At 64.5% G+C, this 15,767-nt stretch overlaps 1 protein-coding gene across 1 annotated transcript in view; it reads right to left on the bottom strand.

The window, feature by feature from the left end:
• Nucleotides 1–14,403, bottom strand: part of LOC115916019 (voltage-dependent P/Q-type calcium channel subunit alpha-1A-like) — a gene marked incomplete at its 5' end in the record, with an annotated part of 41,535 nt that extends 27,132 nt beyond the window's left edge. Inside the window, 15 exon segments of the mRNA XM_030969726.1 lie at nt 119–844; nt 1,963–2,069; nt 2,186–2,253; nt 2,334–2,451; nt 2,562–2,634; nt 2,828–2,959; nt 3,576–3,688; nt 6,382–6,494; nt 7,314–7,523; nt 9,467–9,556; nt 9,662–9,698; nt 9,700–9,719; nt 10,582–10,697; nt 12,256–12,359; nt 14,216–14,403. Of these exon segments, the coding sequence (XP_030825586.1) occupies nt 119–844; nt 1,963–2,069; nt 2,186–2,253; nt 2,334–2,451; nt 2,562–2,634; nt 2,828–2,959; nt 3,576–3,688; nt 6,382–6,494; nt 7,314–7,523; nt 9,467–9,556; nt 9,662–9,698; nt 9,700–9,719; nt 10,582–10,697; nt 12,256–12,359; nt 14,216–14,403 (2,215 nt within the window).
• Nucleotides 14,404–15,767: the final 1,364 nt, after the last annotated feature.

Genomic DNA, 15,767 nt, shown 5'->3' with positions numbered 1-15,767 from the left:
TCTGGGGGGCTCTGGAGAGTCCTGAGGGGTCCTGGGTGGGTTCTGGGGGGTCCTGGGGGGCTCTGGGTGTCCCGGGGGTCCCGGGGTGTCTCTGTCCGTTCCCTCCCGCCCCCCTCACCTCCTCCGGCGGTGCCGCCGCTCCCGCTCGTCCCTCCTGCCCTCTCCGTCGTAGCCGGGGGGAGCCGCCCCGTGCCGGTGCCGCCGCCGCCGCTCGCCGTCGCCGCGCTCGCCGTCTCCCTCCGCCCTCGGCGCTCTGCCGCCGTCCCGGTGCCGCGGCCGCCGCTCGGCGGGGATCCTCCCTCCCTCGTCTCCCTCCTCGGCTCCTCTGCGGTGCCCGCGGTGCCTCCGGTGCTCCCGTTCGGGCGGGGACCCCGCGCGTCCCTCGCGGCTCCGGTGCCGCCCCTTGGGCCGCTCGCTGTCCCCGTAGCCGCCGCCGCCGCCGCGCTCCTGGCTGGGCTCCCGCTCCGCTTCGCGGCTGCCGCTGCAGGGCCGGCGGCCGCCGGGAGGTGCCGCCGATGGCTCCGGGGGCCGCGGGCCGTGCTCGGGGTAGCGCTGCTGCCGCCGCAGCTCCTCGGCGCGGAGCGGCGCCAGCGGCGGCTCCCCGGGCCGCGTCTTGTTGGTGTTGTTGTTGCGGTTCTCCTGCGGGTCCACCACCAGCGGCCGGTCCAGGTGCGTCTTCATGTCCGGGCGCAGGTGGCGAGCGTAGGGAACCTTCCAGCGCTCCTCGGGGTCCAGCTCGCTGTAGAGCGCCTCGCGGCTCGCCAGCAGGTTCTGCTTGCGCAGCTCGCTCGTGCGCTGCTCCCACACCGACTTGGAGGATTTCTGGTTCTTCTGCTGCTCCTTCCTGCGGGGCGCGGGGGGTCCCGAGGGGTGGGATTGGGGGCGGGGGGTTGGGGTGAGGGTGGGGTTGGGGTGAGGGTGGGGTGGGGGAGAGGGCAGGAATGGGATGGAGCTGGGGTAGATCCGAGATGGGATGGAGCTGGGGTAGAACCAGGATGGAGCTGGGATGGAGCTGGGGTAGATCTGGGATGGAGCTGGGATGGAGCTGGGGTAGATCCGGATGGGATGGAGCTGGGGTAGAACCAGGATGGAGCTGGGTAGATCCGGGATGGAGCTGGGGTAGAACCAGGATGGAGCTGGGGTAGAACCGGGATGGAGCTGGGGTAGAACCAGGATGGAGCTGGGGTAGATCTGGGATGGAGCTGGGGTAGAACCAGGATGGGGCTGGGGTAGATCCGGGATGGAGCTGGGGTAGAACCGGGATGGGGCTGGGGTAGATCCGGGATGGAGCTGGGGCAGAACCGGGATGGAGGCGAGGCTGGGGATGGGATGGAGCAGAGATCAATCCGCGCATGGAGCTGAGATGGATCGGCAGATGGATCTGGGATGGAGCCAAGATTGATCCACGCATGGAGCTCAGGATGGAGCCAGGATGGAGCTCAGGATGGAGCCGGGGAAGGGGCCAGGATGGAGCCAGGATGGAGCTCAGGATGGAGCCAGGATGGAGCTCAGGATGGAGCCAGGGAAGGACCCGGGATGGAGCTCAGGATGGAGCCGGGGAAGGAGCCAGGATGGAGCTCAGGATGGAGCTCAGGATGGAGCCAGGATGGAGCTCAGGATGGAGCCAGGGAAGGACCCGGGATGGAGCTCAGGATGGAGCCAGGATGGAGCTCAGGATGGAGCCAGGATGGAGCTCAGGATGGAGAAGCCAGGATGGAGCCAGGATGGAGCCAGGGAAGGAGCCAGGATGGAGCTGGAGATGGAGCTGAGATGCAGCTGAGGAAGAAGCCGGCATGGAGCCGGCATGGAGCCGGGGTGGATCCGGGCATGCCGCTGAGGAAGGATTCAGGATGGACCCGAGGACAGAGCCCAGGTGGGTCCAGCCTGGCTCTGGGATGGCTTTGGGGATTTTTGGACGCCAGGACACAGCCGGGGCGATCCCGGCGGGCTGGGGACACTCACATGGTCACCGACATGTTGGCTGCGGACAGCGGGCTGACCTCAGCCACCTCCTTGGCCTTCTGCAGCGCCAGCTTCTGGTTGGCGGCTTCCTCCTCCTCCTGCTCGTCCTGCACAGCCCCAGCGCCACGTCCAGCCTGGCTCTGAGCCCCCCAGACCCCCTGAAACCTCCCCAGACCCCCAAAACCCCCCCCAGAACCCCCCAAAACCCCCTCAGCCCCCCAACCTTGGTGAGCTCCTGCGCATTGGCCAAGTTGTCCACGGCGATGGCCAAGAAGACGTTCAGGAGCGTGTCTGGGGCTCGAGTCAAGGCAAAACGGGGGCCAGGACCTCCCCGAGCCCCCCCCCAGGACCCCCGGGACCCCCCAGGATACAATTGCCAAAGAGGGTGAGGACGATGAAGTAGACGGAGAAGACCATGCCGCCCTTGACGCCGCCCTGAGATTTGATGCCGTCGTACATCACCGCGTTCCAATCTTCTCCCGTCAGGATCTGGGGGGGAAAGGGGGGAAAGGGAGGAACAGAGCAGCCCTGGGGGGGGCAGCGGGGACCCCTCCCCAAGCTGGAGAGACCCCCACCCACCCACCTGGGAAGGGGCGTACCTGGAACACCGTCATTATTGCTGCTGGGAAAGTGTCGAAATTGGTGGGAGGGGTCCCGTCGTCAAAATTGAACCTGGTGGGGGTGGGCGGGGGGGGGTTGGGGGGAGTTTGGGGAGGGGGGGGGGCAGCGGTGGGAGCCCCACCTGCAGCAGGTGCCCCCCCCCCCAAAAAAGCAGGGGGGCACAAGGGAGGGCATAGAGACCCCCCCCCCCAAATGTGGGGGGACATGGCGGGGGTCCCTATGCTCTGGTTTGGGGGTCACTCACTGTCCCCCGAAGAGCTGCATCCCCAAAAGGGCGAAGACGACGATGAAGAGGAAGAGGAGGAAGAGGAGGCTGATGATGGATTTCATGGAGTTGAGCAGGGACACCACCAGGTTCCGCAGGGAAGCCCAGTACCTGCGGGGACAGCCGGGGGCTGTGGGGACACCGGGGGGACACCGGGGACATCGGGGGGACGCGAGGGACGTGGGGGGACACTGGGGGGACACAGGGGATGTGAGGGGACAGCCAAGGGCTGTGGGGACACTGGGGGGACAACGAGGACATCGAGGGGACAACAGGGACACTGGGGACATGAGGGATGTGGGGGACATGGGGACACACAGGGGACACACAGGGGACACGAGGGGACACGGGGGACATCAGGGACACACAGGGGACACGGGGGACATCAGGGGGACACAGGGGGACATCAGGGACGTGGGGGACACACAGGGGACACAGGGGGACATGAGGGACGTGGGAGGACATGCAGGGGACATGAGGGGACACACAGGGGACATGGGGGACATGAGGAGACACAGGGGGACACACAGGGGACACGAGGGGACATCAGAGATGTGGGGGACACACAGGGGGACACGAGAGGACGTCAGGGGGACACACAGGGGGGACATGGGGGGACATGAGGGATGTGGGGGACACACAGGGACACACAGGGACACACAGGGACACGGGGGACACACAGGGACACACAGGGACACACAGGGACACGGGGGCCGGCGGGGCTCACTTGGTGACTTTGAAGATGCGCAGTAACCTGAGAGCTCGCAGCACGCTGATCCCAAAGGAAGTTCCCGGCTTCACAACGGCCCAGATCACCTCGAAGATGCTGCCGATGATAACCTGGGGGCGGGGATGGTGGGACGGGGGATCCTGGAGCCGCCTGGAGCCCGGATCCCATCCCGGATCCCAAAACCCCTCCCGGATCCCATCCCGGATCCCATCCCCCCGGATCCCAAATCCCATCCCAGATCACAAATGTCATCCCGGATCCCAAATCTCATCCCAAAACCCATCCCAGATCCCAAATCCCATCCCAGATCACAAATGTCATCCCGGATCCCAAATCCCATCCCAGATCCCAGATCCCATCCCAGATCCCATCCTGGGTCCCAAATCCCATCCCGGATCCCATCCCGGATCCCAAATCCCATCCCAAAACCCATCCCAGATCCCAAATCCCATCCCAGATCCCAGATCCCATCCCAGATCCCATCCTGGGTCCCAAAACCCATCCCGGATCCCAAATCCCATCCCAGATACCAAATCCCATCCCAGATCACATCCCATGGATCCCAAATCCCAAATCTCATCCCATTGCCTCCCGGACCCCATCCCGGATCCCAAATCTCATCCCAGATCCCAGATCACATCCCATGGATCTCGAATCTCATCCCATCACCTCCGGGATCCCAAATCCCATCCCAGATCCCATCCCAGATCCCATCCCGGATCCCAAATCTCATCCCAGATCCCAGATCACATCCCATGGATCTCGAATCTCATCCCATCACCTCCGGGATCCCAAATCCCATCCCAGATCCCATCCCAGATCCCATCCCGGATCCCAAATCTCATCCCAGATCCCAAATACCATCCCATAGCAGATCCCAGATCCCATCCTGGATCCCAAATCCCATCCCATCCTGTCCCAGATCCCGTAGCAGATCCCAGATCCCATCCCATGGATCCCACGGATCCCAAAGCCCTGCGGCACTCACGGCGCAGTTGAAGGACGAGTGGAAGCAAGGCCGCGTCCCCAGCCCGTACATTTTTATATCCCAAACCCCAAACCCCCAAATCCCAAACCCCAAATCCCCCAAACCCCAAATCCCCCAAATCCCCCAAATCCCAAATCCCCCAAATCCCAGATCCCATGGATCCCAAAGCCCCCAAGTCCTCACGGGCCAGTTGAAGGATCAGTGAAAGCCGCGGCCCCCCCCCCGCATTTTATATCCCAAACCCCAAATCCCCAAACCCCCCAAATCCCAAACCCCAAATCCCCCAAACCGCAGACCCCAAATCCCCCAAACCCCAAATCCCCCAAACCCCAGACCCCAAATCCCAAATCCCCCAAATCCCAAATCCCCCAAACCCCAAACCCCCCAAACCCCAAATCCCCCAAATCCCAAACCCCAAATCCCCCCAAACCCCCAGACCCCAAATCCCAAATCCCCCAAATCCCAAATCCCCCAAACCCCAAACCCCCAAACCCCAAATCCCCCAAACCCCAAACCCCAACCCCAAACCCCCACCCAGACCCCAAATCCCAAACCCCAATCCCCAAATCCCAAATCCCCACCCCAAACCCCCAAACCCCAAATCCCCCAAACCCCAAATCCCCCAAACCCCAAAACCCCCCCCAAACCCCCAAACCCCAAACCCCAAATCCCCCAAAACCCCAAATCCCCCAAACCCCCAACCCCAAACCCCCACCCCAATCCCACCCCAAACCCCAATCCCCATCCCAAACCCCCAACCCCAAATCCCCCAAATCCCACCCCATCCCAACCCAAACCCCACCAAATCCCAATCCCCCAAACCCCCCCAACCCCAACCCCACCCAAACCCCACCCCCACTCTTGAAGATTATATATACCCCCCCCAACCCCAAACCCCATCCCAAACCCCAAATCCCCCAAATCCCCCAAATCCCAAACCCCAATCCTCCTAACCCCTCACGCGCAGTTGAAGGATCCCCCACCTATTTTATATCCCAAACCCCAATCCCCACCCAAATCCCAAACCCCAAATCCCCCAACCGCAGACCCCAAATCCCCAAACCCCAATCCCCAAACCCCCATCCCAATCCCCATCCCATCCCAAACCCCAACCCCCAACCCCAAATCCCCCAATCCAACCAATCCCCACCAAACCCATCCCCCATCCCATCCCCAACCCCACCCCCAACCCCTCCCAACCCAAACCATCCCCCAACCCCCAACCCCACAACCCCTCCCAATCCCAAATCCCAACCCCAACCCCCAACCCCACCCCACCCCAATCCCCACCCCCAACCCCAGACCCCAAACCCCCACCCCAACCCCAAACCCCCAAACCCCAATCCCCCAACCCAAACCCAAATCCCCCAAACCCCCAAACCCCAGACCCCAAATTCCAAACCCCCAAACCCCAAATCCCCCAAATCCCAAACCCCCTAAACCCCAAATCCCCCAAATCCCAAAACCCCAAATCCCAAACCCCCTAAACCCCAAATCCCCCAAATCCCAAACCCCAAATCCCCCAAACCCCAAACCCCAAATCCCCAAACCCCAGACCCCAAACCCCCCAAACCCCAAATCCCAGGGATCCCAAACCCCTGCGGCACTCACGGCGCAGTTGAAGGATCAGTGGAAGCAAGGCCGCGTCCCCAGCCCATACATTTTTATACCCCAAACCCCAATCCCCCCAAACCCCAAACCCCAAATCCCAATCCCCAAAACCCCCCAAACCCCAGACCCCAAACCCCCCAAACCCCAGACCCCAAACCCCCCAAACCCCAGATCCCGGGGATCCCAAAGCCCTGCGGCACTCACGGCGCAGTCGAAGCAGTTGAAGGACGAGTGGAAGTAAGGCCGCGTCCCCAGCCCGTACATTTTTATAAACATTTCGGACATAAAGAGTCCCAAGAAAATGAATTCTGCATAGTCTGGGGTGGGGGGGGGACAAAGGGGGGGGCACAGCTCAGGGGGGGCCCTCTGGGACCCCCGGGGGGGCTCCTGGGCTGGGGAACCCCAGAACGGGGGTCCCAAAAATGAGGGGGGTCGCAGGAGCTGGAGGGGTTCAGGGGGCTCTGGGGGGGCTGTAGGGGTCTCAGGGTGGATTTGGGGAGGATTTTGGGGGTCTCAGGGGGAATTGGGGGATCTCAGGGGGATTTGGGGAGGATTTGGGGGGTCCTGGGGTGATTTGAGGGGTCTCAGGGTGGATTTGGGGGGTCTCGGGGGGAATTTGATTTCTCCAGTGGGGGGATTTGGGGGTCTCTGAGGAGCTCAGGGGGTCGTGGGGAATATGGGGGGGGTCTCGGGGGAATTTGGGGAGGATTTGGGGGTCTCAGGGGAATTTGGGGGTCTCAGGGGAATTTGGGGAGGATTTTGGGGGTCCCGGGGGTCTCATCTCTCACAGAGGAAGTCGGAAAGCCAATCTGGCTGCTCGTAGTGAGCGATAGCAACACACAGGGTGTTGGGGGGCATTGGGGGGGATTTGGGGAGGATTTGGGGGTCTCAGGGGGATTTGGGGAGGATTTGGGGGTCTCAGGGGGATTTGGGGGTCTCAGGGGGATTTGGGGAGGATTTTGGGGGTCCCGTCACTCACAGAGGAAGTCGGAAAGCCAATCTGGCTGGTCGTAGTGAACGATAGCAACACACAGGGTGTTGGGGGTCTCAGGGGGATTTGGGGGTCTCAGGGGGATTTGGGGGTCTCAGGGGAATTTGGGGCGGATTTTGGGGGTCCCGGGGGTCCCGTGACTCACAGAGGAAGTCGGAAAGCCAATCTGGCTGGTCGTAGTGAACGATAGCAACACACAGGGTGTTGAGCGCTACCAGACTGAGCACGGTCCAGTAGAAGGCCTGAGTTTTCACCATGCGCCGGATGTGGAAGCGCACGCGCCGCTCCCGCCGCTGCAGGAACGAGGCGTTCTCCAGCTTGGCACTTTTGAGGCTGGCACGGGCGAAGGGGGAGCCTGCGGGCACGCCGAGGGCGGGGCTGTCACCCTGGGGCGTCCACGGGTCACCCATCCATTCCCCAAACCATCCCCGTGTCACCTTGGGGTGTCCCTGTGTCACCCAGCACCCCACAAACCACCCCCGTGTCACCCTGGGGTGTCCCCAATGTCACCCATCCATTCCCCAAACCATCCCCGTGTCACCCTGGGGTGTCCCCGTGTCACCCAGCAGCCCACAAACCATCCCTGGGTCACCCTGGGGTGTCCCCAATGTCACCCACCCATGTTGGCGATGTCCCCCCCATGCTGTCCCCACAGTGTCCCCAATGTCCCCCTGTTGTCCCCCACCCATGTTGGCGATCTCCCCATGGCATCCCCAATGTCCCCGTTGTCACCCACCCATGTTTGTTGGCGATGTCCCCCCCCATGGTGTCCCCAATGTCCCCTCAGTGTCACCCACCCATGTTGGCGATGTCCCCGATGTCCCCGATGTCCCCGATGCCCCCAATGTCCCCAATGTCCCCAATGTCACCCACCCATGTTGGCGATGTCCCCACTGTCCCCAATGTCCCCGATGTCCCCAGTGTCCCCAATGCCCCCAATGTCCCCGATGTCCCCAATGCCCCCAATGTCCCCAATGCCCCCGATGTCCCCGGATGTCCCCGATGTCCCCTATGTCCCCGATGTCCCCAATGTCCCCACTGTCCCCGGATGTCCCCGATGTCCCCAGTGTCACCCACCCATGTTGGCGATGTCCCCGATGTCCCCGATGTCCCCGATGTCCCCCGATGTCCCCAATGCCCCCAATGTCCCCGATGTCCCCAATGTCCCCGATGTCCCCAATGTCCCCAGTGTCCCCAATGTCCCCGATGTCCCCAGTGTCACCCACCCATGTTGGCGATGTCCCCAATATCCCCGATGTCCCCGATGTCCCCAATGTCCCCAGTGTCCCCAATGTCCCCACTGTCCCCGATGTCCCCAATGCCCCCAATGTCCCCAATGCCCCCGATGTCCCCGATGTCCCCGATGTCCCCAATGTCCCCGATGTCCCCAATGTCCCCAATGTCCCCGATGTCCCCGATGTCCCCAGTGTCACCCACCCATGTTGGCGATGTCCCCGATGTCCCCGATGTCCCCGATGTCCCCAAGTCCCCAATGTCCCCGATGTCCCCAATGTCCCCGATGTCCCCAATGTCCCCAGTGTCCCCAATGTCCCCGATGTCCCCAGTGTCACCCACCCATGTTGGCGATGTCCCCGATGTCCCCAATGTCCCCAATGTCCCCAATGTCCCCAATGTCCCCAATGTCCCCAATGCCCCCGATGTCCCCGATGTCCCCAATGTCCCCAATGTCACCCACCCATGTTGGCGATGTCCCCACTGCCCCCGATGCCCCCAATGTCCCCAATGCCCCCAATGTCCCCAATGTCACCCACCCATGTTGGCGATGTCCCCAATGCCCCCGATGTCCCCAATGCCCCCAATGTCCCCAATGTCCCCAATGTCACCCACCCATGTTGGCGATGTCCCCATGTCCCCAATGCCCCCAATGTCCCCAATGTCCCCAGTGTCACCCACCCATGTTGGCGATGTCCCCAATGTCCCCGATGTCCCCAATGTCCCCGATGTCCCCGATGTCCCCGATGTCCCCGATGTCCCCGATGTCCCCAATGCCCCGATGTCCCCAATGTCCCCGATGTCCCCAATGCCCCCAATGTCCCCAATGTCCCCAGTGTCACCCACCCATGTTGGCGATGTCCCCAATGTCCCCGATGTCCCCAATGTCCCCGATGTCCCCGGATGTCCCCTGGTCCCCTCGATGTCCCCAATGCCCCCAATGTCCCCGATGTCCCCAATGTCCCGGCGTCCCCAATGTCCCCAGTGTCCCCAATGTCCCCAGTCCCCGATGTCCCCAGTGTCCCCGATGTCCCCGATGTCCCCGATGTCCCCAGTGTCACCCACCCATGTTGGCGATGTCCCCCAGCTGCTCCTCGCCCTCCTCGGGGCTCAGCAGGTCCGTCTTGCTCCTCTTGCTGGTGGCCCTCCGGAGAGCTCCCGCAGGGGGGGGGCACAGGGGGGCGGCCGTCACCCGGGGGGGTCCCGGGGGTGGGGGTCACCCCGGGGGTGGGGGAGGGGAGGGGAGGGGGCTGCACTTACCATCGAAGGGGCGCCGGGGCTCGGCCTCGGGCTCGTCCCTCGGCCAGGATCACCTCTTCTGAGGGAACGCGGGGGGCTCAGCGGGGCTTCGGGGGCTCGGGGGGATTTGGGGGGGCCCGGGGGATTTGGGGGGGATTTGGAGGGGATTTGGGGGGGATTTGGAAGGATTTGGGGGGCACTAGGGCGGTTTGGGGGGGCACCAGGAGGGATTTGGGGGGGGTTTGGGGGGGCACCGGGGGCCCAGGAGGGCTTGGGGGGATTTGGAGGATCGGGGGACCTGGAGGGACCTGGGGGGGGGGGGCCCGGGGGGATTTGGGGGGGACTTGGGGGGATTTTGAGAGGATTTGGAGGGATTTGGGGGGTGGCCTTGGGGGGCACCGGGGGCCCAGGGGGCTTGGGGGGCCTCGGGGGGGATTTGGGGGGGATTTGGGGGGCACTAGGGGGGTTTGGGGGGGGATTTGGGGGGGATTTGGAGGGATTTGGAGGGAATTTGGGGGACTCGGGGGGATTTGGGGGGGGTTTGGGGGGGGGCGCTAGGGGGCTTGGAGGAGATTTGGGGGGCTATGGGGGGATTTGGGGGGATTTTGGGGGGATTTGGGGGGATTTGGAGGGGTTTTGGGGGGACTCAGGGGAGATTTTGGGGGGCTCGGGGGGCATTTTGGGGGGCACTGGAGGGGATTTTGAGGGGATTTGGGGGGCTTGGAGGGGGTTTGGGGGGGGATTTTGGGGGGCTCAGGGGGGATTTGGGAAGGATTTGAGGGAACTCGGAGCATTTTGGGAAGGGGTTTCAGGGGGATTTGGGGGCGCGCAAAGCTTTGGGGTGAGGCTATGGGGGTGGGGGTGTGTTGGGGAGGGGTCTCGAAACTTTGGGGGTTTTTTTTGGTTTTTTGTTTTTTTGGGGGGGTGGTCCCGACCCTCACCCGCCTTGGAGATCCACTCCATGTATCCGTTGAGCTCCCGCTCGATTTGCTGCTGCCGCCGCAGCTTCAGGAACGCCCGGCGGTTCTCCACGCGCTCCCGCTCTTTGGCAAACTCCCTGCAGACCCCTCCCCAAATTCAGCCCAGGCCGCGACCCCCCGAGCCCCCTCAAATCCCCCCAAATCCCCCTGAGACCCCCAAATCCCCCTGAGCCCCCCCAAAACCCCCCAGATCCCGGCGGTTCTCCACCCACTCCCGCTCTTTGGCAAACTCCCTGCAGACCCCTCCCCAAATTCAGCCGAGGCCGCGACCCTCCTGAGCCCCCCCCAAATCCCCCTGAGACCCCCAAATCCCCCTGAGCCCCCCAAATCCTCCAGAGACCCCCAAATCCCCCAGAGAGCCCCCAAATCCCCCCAGATCCCCCTGAGACCCCCAAATCCCCCAAAACCCCCCCCAAATTCCCCAGAGAGCCCCCAAATCCCCCTGAGCCCGGCAGTTCTCCACGCGCTCCCGCTCTTTGGCAAACTCCCTGCAGACCCCTCCCCAAATTCAGCCCAGGCCGGGACCCCCCTGAGCCCCCCCAAATCCTCCAGAGACCCCCAAATCCCCCAGAGAGCCCCAAATTCCCCAGAGAGCCCCCAAATCCCCCCTGAGCCCGGCGGTTCTCCACGCGCTCCCGCTCTTTGGCAAACTCCCTGCAGACCCCCCCCAAATTCAGCCCAGGCCGGGACCCCCGAGCCCCCTCAAATCCCCCAAATCCCCCGGAGACCCCCAAATCCCCCTGAGCCCCCCCAAACCCCCAGATCCCAGCGGTTCTCCACCCACTCCCACTCTTTGGCAAACTCCCTGCAGACCCCTCCCCAAATTCAGCCGAGGCCGCGACCCTCCTGAGCCCCCAAATCCCCCCCAGATCCCCCTGAGACCCCCCAAATCCCCCAAAACCCCCCCAAATCCCCCTGAGCCCCCCAAATTCCCCAGAGACCCCCAAATTCCCCAGAGACCCCCAAATTCCCCAGAGAGCCCCCAAATCCCCCCAGAGCCCGGCGGGTCTCCACGCGCCCCCCGCTCTTTGCCAAACTCCCTGCAGACCCCTCCCCAAATTCAGCCCAGGTCGGGACCCCCACTCAAATCCCCCTGAGACCCCCAAACCCCCCAAATTCCCCTGAACCCCCCAAATCCCCCCCCAAATCCCCCTGAGCCCCCCCAAACCCCCTCAAAATCCCCCAAAACACCTCTGAGCCTCCCAAGCCCCCCTGAGCACCCCAAATCCTCCTTAAAACCCCCTCCCCAAATCTCGAGACCCCCTCCCCAAATTTCGAGACCCCCCACCCGAGGCGCTGACCCGTTCAGGACCCCCCAATTCCCCCCACCAAAACCTCGAAACCCCCTAAATAACCCTCAAAACCCCCCCAAATCCCCCCCAGAGCCCCCCAAATCCCGAGACCCCCTCCCCAAATCCCGAGACCCCCTCCCCAAATTTCGAGACCGCCCCCCCGAGGCGCTGACCCGGACAGGACCCCCCAAATCTTCCCCAAAACCTCCCAAATAACCCTCAAAACCCCCCCAAATCCTCCTCAAATCCCCCCCAAACCCCTCCCAGAGCCCCCCCCCAAATCCCGGGACCCCCTCCCCAAATTAAATCCCGGGACCCCCGCCCGCCCCCCCGAGGCGCTGACCCGGACAGGACCCCCAGCACGAGGTTGAGCATAAAAAAGGAGCCGATGATGATGAGGGGGATGAAGTAGAGCCAGTTCCAAGTGTTCCCTGAGGCGTCGTTGCTCTGGGGACGGACACGGGAAATTAGGGGGGGGGGTCCCAAAAATCGGGGTGGGGGGGGTCCCAAAATTAGGGGAGGGGGTCCCAAATTAGGGGATCCCAAAATTAGGGGGGATCCCAAAATTAGGGGGGATCCCAAAATTTGGGGGTGGGGTCCCATGAGCCGAGGGGGGCAAGGAGGGGGGGAGTGGGAAATTGGGGGGGGTCCCAAAAATTAATGGGGGGGGGGGACAAGAAATTGGGGGTCCCGAAAATTGAAATGATGGGGGGGAAATCCCACAAGCTGGGGAGGGGATTCCCCCTGAGCTGGGGGGGGAGCGGGGCGGGGGGCACCGGGAAGGGAGAGGAGGCACCGGGGGGCACCGGGGGGCACCGGGGGGCACCGAGCAGCACCGGATGGGCACCACGTGGTACCGGATGGGCACCGGGAGGCACCGGATGACACCGGGAAGGGAAAGGAGCACACCGGATGGGCACCGGGAGGTACCGGGCAGCACCGGGCGGGGAAAGGAGCACACCGGGCGGGCACCGGGAGGCACCGGATGACACCGGGCGGGGAAAGGAGCACACCGGGCGGGCACCGGGAGGCACCGGATGACACCGGGCGGGGAAAGGAGCACACCGGGCGGGCACCGGGCGGGCACCGGGCGGGCACCGGATGACGCCGGGCGGGCACCGGGCAGGGAAAGGAGGGCAGCGGGAGGCACCGGATGACACCAGGCGGGCACCACGTGGTACCGGATGGGCACCGGGAGGCACCGGGCAGGGAAAGGAGCACACCGGACAGGCACGAGAAGGCACCGGGCAGGGAGAGGAGGGCACCGGGAGGGCACCGGGAGGCACCGAATGGGCACCGGATGACACCAGGCAGGGAAAGGAGAGCACCGGACAGCACCGGACAGGCACCAAGAGGCACCGGGCAGGGAAAGGAGGGCACCGGGAGGCACCGGACGGGCACCAGGAGGCACCGGGCAGCACCGGATGACACCGGGCAGGGAGAGGAGGGCACCGGACGGGCACGAGGAGGCACCGGGAGGCACCGAATGGGCACCGGATGGGCACCGGATGACACCGGGCGGGAAAAGGAGCACACCGGATGACACCGGTGGGACACCGAGCAGCACCGGATGGGCACCAGATGGTACTGGACAGACCCCGGGAGGCACCGGATGATACCGGGAAGGGAAAGGAGGGCACCGGACTGTACCGGACGGGCACCAGGAGGCAGCGGGAGGCACCAGGAGGCACCGAATAGGCACCAGATGACACCGGGCAGGCACCGGATGGGCACCGGATGACACCGGGCGGGCACCGGGCAGGGAAAGGAGCACACCGGACTGCACCAGGGGGACACCGAGCAGCACTGGACGGGCACCAGGCAGCACCGGATGACACCGGGAGGCACCGGACAGGGAAAGGAGAGCAGCGGGCAGGCACCGGATGACACCGGGCAGGGAGAGGAGGGCACCGGGAGGCACCGGGGGGACACCGGGCAGCACCGGATGGGCACCACGTGGTACCGGATGGGCACCGGGCAGGGAAAGGAGCACACCGGACAGCACCGGACGGGCACGAGGAGGCACCGGGCAGGGAGAGGAGGGCACCGGGCAGGCACCGGGAGGCACCGAATGGGCACCAGATGACATCAGGCAGGGAAAGGAGCACACCGGACAGCACCGGATGACACCAGGCGGGCACCGGGCGGGCACCGGATGACACCGGGCAGGGAGAGGAGGGCACCGGACAGCACCAGACGGGCACGAGGAGGCACCGGGAGGCACCGAATGGGCACCGGATGACACCGGGCGGGAAAAGGAGCACACCGGGAGGCACAGGATGCCACCGGGCGGCCGCGCTCACATAGTAGAGGAGGTCGGTCCAGCCTTCCATGGTGATGCACTGGAAGACGGTGAGCACGGCGAAGAGGATGTTGTCGAACTGCGTGATGCCGTAGTTGGGCCCCTCCCAGTACTTCTTGCACTTGGTGCCGTTGGGGCAGATCCGCGCCGGCTCGTCCGTCCCGCACGGGACCTCCACCTTGATCTCGTCTGGGCACCGGCACCGGGGGGGAAACTGGGGTCTGAACAGCCCCGGGACCCCCGGACACCCCCCGGACCCCCGGACACCGCCCGGGACCCCCCGGACACCGCCCGGGACCCACGGATACCCCCCGGGACCCCCAAACACCCCCGGGGACCCCCAGATACCCCCCGGGACCCCCAAATACCCCCCGGGACCCCCAGATACCCCCCGGGACCCCCAAACACCCCCGGGACCCCCCAGATACCCCCGGGACCCCCAGGTACCCCCGGGACCCCCAGGTACCCCCCGAGGACCCCCAGATACCCCCCGGGACCCCCAAATACCCCCCCGGGACCCCCAGATACCCCCGGGGACCCCCAGATACCCCCCGGGACCCCCAGGTACCCCCCGGGGACCCCCAAATACCTCCGGGTATCCTCAGATACCCCCCGGGACCCCCGGACACCCCCCGTGTCCCCAGGACCCCCCCCCATATTCCCAGCCCCCCAAATGTCCCCAGGACCCCCCCCCCATATTCCCAGCGCCCCCAGGTGCCCCCAGACCCACCCAATGTCCCCAAGACCCCTCCCCGTGTCCTTCTTTTGTCCCCAGGACCCCCCAAATGTCCCCAGGACCCCCAAATATTCCCACCCCCCTCCCTTGTCCCTAGACCCCCCAATGTCCCCAGGACCCCCCCCAAATGTCCCCAGGACCCCTCCCCTTGTCCCTCTCTTGTCCCCAGGACCCCCCCCCATATTCCCAGCCCCACCCCCCAATGTCCCCACGACCCCCAAATGTCCCCAGGACCCCCCATATTCCCAGCGCCCCCAGGTGCCCCCAGACCCACCCAATGTCCCCAGGACCCCCCGAAATGTCCCCAGTCCCCCCCCAGGTGTCCCCATGACCCCCCAAATGTCCCCAGGACCCCCCAAATGTCCCCAGGACCCCTCCCCTTGTCCCTCTCTTGTCCCCAGGACCCCCCCCAAATATTCCCAGACCCTCCCCATATTCCCAGACCCCCCCCAAATGTCCCCAGGACCCCCCCAGTGTCCCCAGGACCCCCCCAGTGTCCCCAAGGGCACGGGCAGAAATAACCGCGGCCAATTAGCGGCCAATTAGCGGCCTCATCAAGGCGCAGCCGCAATTAGCGCCGCTCCAAATGCAGCTCCGGCCGCGGGCCCGCGGGGATTTGGGGGTTTTGGGGGGGTCCGGGGGGGTCCGGGGGGGTTTTTTTGGGGTTTTTAAGGGGGGTTTAGGTGATTGGGGCGCTGCTTCCTTGGCAGCTTTTTGGGGTATTTTTGGGGTTTTTTTTGAGGTATTTTGGGGGTTTATTTTGGGAGGGTTTAGGTGATTTAGGGGCTGGTTTTGGGATCGATTTTTGAGAGGTTTT

Source organism: Camarhynchus parvulus, unplaced genomic scaffold (assembly GCF_901933205.1).
Source record: "Camarhynchus parvulus unplaced genomic scaffold, STF_HiC, whole genome shotgun sequence".
Classification (NCBI taxonomy): domain Eukaryota; kingdom Metazoa; phylum Chordata; class Aves; order Passeriformes; family Thraupidae; genus Camarhynchus; species Camarhynchus parvulus.
Note: the sequence above shows the minus strand (reverse complement) of the source record. Positions and strands in the feature narration are given on the sequence as shown.